Source organism: Hydractinia symbiolongicarpus, chromosome 9 (genome assembly GCF_029227915.1).
Source record: "Hydractinia symbiolongicarpus strain clone_291-10 chromosome 9, HSymV2.1, whole genome shotgun sequence".
NCBI lineage: Eukaryota > Metazoa > Cnidaria > Hydrozoa > Anthoathecata > Hydractiniidae > Hydractinia > Hydractinia symbiolongicarpus.
Window position 1 is genome coordinate 13,379,059 of NC_079883.1, and position 6,323 is coordinate 13,385,381.

Consider the following 6,323-nt stretch of genomic DNA (forward strand, 5'->3'; position numbering starts at 1 on the left):
AATGTCCGCAGAATTTAATAAAATGATGCAAAAAAATGCCGGCTAATTCAATCTGCGCGAAAAATTCTAGCCTGTGCAATAAAATTCGCGACTACTTACCATTTTGAATATCTTTTCTTGATACAAACATAATGCAATGCAATGTTTATAAATCCACTTCTTTTCGTTGCACCAGTCCTTAAGGTATCTATACTGTATAAAAAATGCATATCTATATATCTTTGTGTGTATTACTTGAGAAATATTCTTGCTGGTCCATGACTTTGACGAACTATTATTACTAATTGCAATTTATTGAGCAGTGCGACCTTTTCTTCGCTTTGATTTAAAATTGTCTATAAAACTTTCGCAAACAGCGGAGTTTGAGTGGATTTATAATATTGAAGACCTTACAAAACAAGAACGGAGAATGTATTTGTTTTTTTTCGTACACACCAAAGCAACTAACAAGACAATACAAAGTTGATGTTTTAATTACCACTCACAGAAAATCTGATGCGTTTAAGGAGGAAGGTAATCATATTTGTTTTTGCTCTTTTTTACGTTGTCGCTTTCGCTACATTTTTTGTAATAAAGTTTTAGCGCGTTTTTCATGCGACCGGCTTACGAAAAATTATGGACAACACGTTATGTATAGTCTCGTAAGGCCCCTAATATCACCTCAAAAAACTAACGTTATCGATTTCTTACGATTTATTATTTTCATTTTAGTGATTTTCGCCACGTCGCCATTGTTGAAGGATTAGCATTTTTAGGATTGTTTGTTATGTTTACTGGTTATAAGTACATACGGGTGAGTGCTTCAAATTTATGTTAAACTATGAGATAGCACATACGGGTGAGTGCTTCAACGTTTTACTATAATCAGGGTTTAATCTGCAATGAATGATTTCGCGTAGGGATAAGAAGTAGAAAATACACAGAATTTAGCCTGTTGATCTCAAAGTCACTATAATAAAAGTTACTGCCGCCATGGTGGTTAATCCCACTGAACTCACTTGGACTCCTACGTTTTACGATGCAGACTCATCTTTTCCTAAGAGCTTTTAGGCAGGAAATCCAGGCCTCCTACAAAATTTATTTTTTTGAGAATAAAATATATTTGGCTAAAATTCTTTTTTGCAGTTTGCGATGTTTGCAGCAGGTTTTTGGTTGGCATTTTGCTTGTTTTACGTGTTTAGTCCAATCATTCTACGTAAACAATATTGTTGTGATAAAGAACGATACAGAGAAGGTAAGATCCAAATATTACTACGAACCAATCCAATCCTGTTTAGTTTATTACGAACCAATCCAATTCTGCTTAGGTTAGTACGAACCAATCCGATTTAGTACATGTGGTACACGTGTTATTGATATAAAGCATAACGTTTATAAGCATATTATGCTTAGATTTACTAGAAAAAATTAAGTATACTGGAAGCTGGGCTTAGTAGTTATTTATGACTGTAGTATTTAAAATCCATAGTTTCGTTTTATAAATATAAACAATTCTTTACTTCTTTTATGCATAAGTGCCTCGTCCTAGAGCTCTTTGAGCTAAGCAAAGCCCTTTGTGGACAAAAACGGTTGTTAAAATATGCTTTTACATCATTGTAAAGACCTTGACAATTAACACATATTATGGTTTTATAGTTCACATCGGTTCCAGCGTGGCTTTTGGTCTTGTGGTTGGTGTGCTAACTACTTCCTTATATCGCTTCGGTGTTTTTTTGATTGGAAAATGTTTAGGAATTGTAAGTTTTCACATGTTTTCTTTACAGCCAACATTAAGGAGTGTGTAGTGTAATTTTGATCTTACTAATCATCCCCAGCAAAATTTAAGAGACTAGTGAAGGTCAGAATTCACGAAAGCGTCCTCGTGCAAACACGTTTCTTCCTTTAACTCAACAAAGTGTTTTAATATCCTATTTAAAAGTTCTTTTTGTTTCGCGAAGTATTTGTTATTACAAAGTGCGACAGTATATTCTTGCAAAAAGTATCTGCCGATGACAATGAGAATTGTGACTAAGGCGTCGTTAATAAAAACGCATTTGATGCATTTCAAACTTGTGTGAAATTTGTTAACTTGTTTTTTTTTTCGCCACTTGCATTTGTACATATTCTTAGAAAAAGTGTGTGAAATAATACATAGTTAATTTTCTCCTTACACCTATGAAATCGCAAAATTTAATTCTCACGGAAAATCAAAAATCCGCCAATTCGCGAAAGTTTCTATAAAGTTCGCGATTATTTGGTCTCACGAAAGTTTCTACCTTTAAGTAACACCATCTCCACATTGTCACCCAATGGTTTCAATGATTTACTTCTCACTGTTTTATGATTCGATCATTTTAGCTGGTAGCGCTTTTTATCCTTCATTCTGCGGTTGATGTACACACAACCAGGTGAGTTACCGTCTTGTTAATTTGACATCGCCAAATTGCTTGCTCGCTGAAAACAATGTCAAATTGTCTCGCGAGAGTTTAATTGTTTGTTCTTAGCGCGCATTTAACAATTCTTACAACAAAATTTGGTTCGATTTCCAACAAACGTTGCGTTATTTAGAATCAGATATTCTCTTGTAGGAAGAGATTGTAGCAGAATTTATTTCCTTTCATGCTACGTTAACGCGCATCATCTTCTCCATCAATGTTTGTTTCAAAGATAAAGATAGAAAATTCGATTATGAAATAACATCAGTGCATCAGCGAAATTTTGTTTGTTGTATTTAGAAGCAGTAAAAACACGTGTGAACGCTACTCTATATATTTTCAACTGAACTTAATGTCTCGATAACCTCAAACACAACATTGTTCACGCAAAATACAGAAGCAAAGAGTACGTTTACTGTCACTGCAATTCTCTATTTCTTCGATTTGTAATTCCAAAGTAATGTCTTTGGACAGATTAAAAGATTATTATTTTGCTATCATTTTCTTTTGTGTTCATTCCAAACGCAAACATTGATTCTACATTTTTACCGTACAAGCTTCCAGTCGCAGAAAAAAGGTCCGCAGCAATAATTTCTTCGCTTGTATCAAAACATTTAAAATCTTTCTGCCTTTTGTGTATGTTATGTTTGATCTTATGAACTTGGCAGAATAAACATATAATTTGTCATGCATTTATTTTTAGCAAATTACTTATATCTGGCATAGTGACTATTATGGCATTTATATTTGGTTCTCTAACATGGAGATGTGAGCGTCCATTGCTTATACTATCAACTTCTTTACTAGGCTCTTTCTTCGTATTATGTGGTAAGTTCATAGAATAATTTTTTGTAAAAAAATATTTCTTAACTGGTGAAACATAAAAAAATTAAAACAGAACATTTATGAGCTTAGCAGCATTTTCAGGGTAATTGGAAAGAGGCTCCTTTAATGGGATAAATTTTTGCTGGGATTAAATTTCGCGGTTTAGCTCATCCGTGAAATTTTAGCATTTCGCGGGGACTTATTTTCGCGGATGGTCAGTAAATAGCTTTAAATAAATGAACAACACCACATTGAAAGTGGGCCGGAGCAAGGACTCGAACCTGAAATCCTATTATTACAAGTCGAACGTGCTACCACTACACTGTCTTCGACGTTATCAACAAAAACACTCTGGTTTAACTTATTTGCTCCTTTTTTAGGAATCGACATCTTCGTTCGAAGCAATTTTTCCATAGTTGTTTATTCAGTTCTCTTATACGTCAGAGATGCCCTAGTGGTAAGCTTAAAAAATAAAATTAAAGTCCAAGACACAACTCTACCAAAGTATCATTCCATACAGCAGCAAAGCGCTTTAAGTAAGTGTTTGTCTTTTATCCTACTTAAATCCTAGGCAGCTTAGTGGATCTAATTATAATACACACTGATTTTCACACATTTAGGCAGAGACAGAAGTTAAATGTGATTTTTAGCTTACTGCAATTAATAGCCAGACTTGTTATCGGGAATTACTGTATTTGTTTTTAACGTTTCGAAGTATGTAGTCGTACCTCCCTCCGTATTTCACTGGTGACTGTAATGTGTGTTTCGTTTTTTTTGATTTACCTCTTGTACTTGCAATATGTACCCAGACTTTGGTGGATATTTGATGTGGCATTTTTGACAAAACTTTTTGTTTATTTATATTAAATACCTATTTCCTTATTGACTTATTTTTGCGAGGTCCAAAAATATGCAAGTCGCAAGGATTAATTTCCGCGAATCAGTCATGTCTAGATATTTTTTTGTGAATTTTTTACGAACTTATTACTTTTTCGCAATTTTAAATTGTTTCAGGAGTGTTTATTGAGATAAGGTACTTGCTTATAGTAGTGGCCATTATTTTTATGAACTACAAAAAAAAAATAAAAAAGAAATTGCTGAGAAAACACAGAGAAAAAAAATACGAAAAAATCCTTTTGTTTTTTCAAAAGTTTCGGGGAGTTAAAATTTCTAGTAATTTCGCGAAGAAGTCATTTCTAAAGATTTATTTTCGCGAATCGAAGTCCCTAGAAATTTTTGCGCAGACAACCTTTCGCGAATAAAATAATCAATTTAAGGTACTAATTTTTGCGCGTAGTCAAAAAAAATTTAATAAACAATGTTAACACACATTTTGAATTTCGAGAAATGTGCCTTTTTGCGTGGAATTGCGTAGATTTTTTTAAGCTGTGAAATAGAAGCCAAAAAATTACTACAAATAAGACAAAATTTTCCTTGGTTTATGTAAGGTATTTGCCGTTATCATCTTCCCTTAATTGTCGCAAATAAAATGAAAAAAAAACATTTTACATGTGCACACTTAATTTCGCAATTTCATTGTAATTCGGAAAGGCAAACAACAATTTAAGGGCACTTTTTTATTATTATTTCGATTTCTTTAGGTCCAATCTTCATTGCAGCATGGTTTTTTCTAACCATATTCTCAGCATTTGTACAATGTCAATTCACAGCAAAAGATATAAAAGAGGGTGGTAATATTTGTCCGTTTACGCTACAAGGTGTGTGTCGATGCCTTCTTCCTTGTTGTTGCGCAAAGAATGGGATGGATGAAAAACCAGCAATGAAATAAAGCAAACATCTGACTAAAATGCTGAATGATAAACTTCATATATATTTGTTATTGTCAAGTTTTTATATTTTTAAATTATGTTAAGTATGAAACAAAAATAATAATATAAAAATTAGAATACCCAATTTGAAATTTGTTTTTTACATTTATGTGAATTAAAACTAGATGTTAAAGTTGCGTTCAACGCAGACAATATGTCTTCTTTTCTAAACTTTACACCAATCAAGTTCTGTACAATTGTATTAACATCACTTACATCACCATTTTGCTGTTCAGATTGAACTTTAACGTCTGCTATTAAACCTTTATCAATGGTAAACAATATCTTATATGGCAATGGGTCTTTTAAAGCAATTGTATGTGAAACACAAAACTTTGGGCTTTTACCATAAATCCACTCCCAACTTTTAAGTTCTTTGACTCTTTCTGACACTGTTGGGAATTCTAAAGGATTCACTGCTTGAAGCTTTATTCCTTGGTAGTGTAAATTCTCATATTGAAGACAAAACCATTCGCATAATTCTGAAAAACTATAATCAATGTCAAAAATGTTGGCAGTTTCTGAACGCACACTTTGTGTTGCATTTGTTTCAATATCTCCAAATGACCTTTTAAGTAATCCAGAAAGTGATTTTAAATTTGTGTTGCAAAGTAATGTGCAGTGATGATAGGCCGTCTTAAGCCCAAGTTTTGCAGCAGTACCTGATACTTTAAATCTATTATTAAGTAAAATATCATCTTTTGTATTAAGAGAAAGATCAATATTGTTCATTTCATTTAAAGCTGTAATAATAAAATTAAGATTTTCCCTTCTGTTATAATCAGAGCGATTTGTAAAAAATGTCAGATTTAGGTTACCAAGGTCATGGTACACTGCTCCTCCACCACTTTTGCGTCTGCATATACTTACCTGCATTGTATCAGCAAGACGTAGATTTATTTCATTCCATGTATTTTGATGTCTACCAATGACGATAGTGGGTTTATTTCTCCATAAAAATAACAACTTTTCGTCTCTACTAAACGATATTTTCTCGTATACGTAATCTTCAAATGCAAGGTTTTCAAAAGGGCAATTAGACTTGGAATATAATACAGAAATTCTGTTTCTTTTTAAAGCCAGGTCAGCAAATCTCCTACTTCCAAAAAAAAAACCCATTTCAAATATATTAAATAAATATATAGCTACCTAACTAGGCAGCTATGGTTGAAGGATAAAATGTCCTGGGGAACGACGGGGAAGACTGATCAGTTTGTTTATAGGCTGCAATTTTTTCTTTATGGTTGCATGTAAC

The 6,323-nt window shown here is 32.9% G+C and overlaps 2 protein-coding genes across 2 annotated transcripts; one reads left to right on the plus strand and one right to left on the minus strand.

The window, feature by feature from the left end:
• The first annotated feature begins 1,131 nt into the window (after positions 1-1,131).
• LOC130657766 (uncharacterized) lies at positions 1,132-5,224 on the plus strand. Its single transcript, XM_057460769.1, has 6 exons — positions 1,132-1,234; positions 1,636-1,736; positions 2,338-2,387; positions 3,118-3,242; positions 3,620-3,775; positions 4,841-5,224. Exons 1-6 carry the CDS (start codon positions 1,132-1,134, stop codon positions 5,026-5,028), a joined length of 723 nt encoding a protein of 240 aa, XP_057316752.1. The 3' UTR covers positions 5,029-5,224.
• On the minus strand, positions 5,135-6,312 carry LOC130657308 (lipoyltransferase 1, mitochondrial-like). Its single transcript, XM_057460289.1, has one exon. The coding sequence runs from the start codon at positions 6,185-6,187 to the stop codon at positions 5,141-5,143; it is 1,047 nt and encodes a 348-aa protein (XP_057316272.1). The 5' UTR covers positions 6,188-6,312; the 3' UTR covers positions 5,135-5,140.
• Positions 6,313-6,323: the final 11 nt, after the last annotated feature.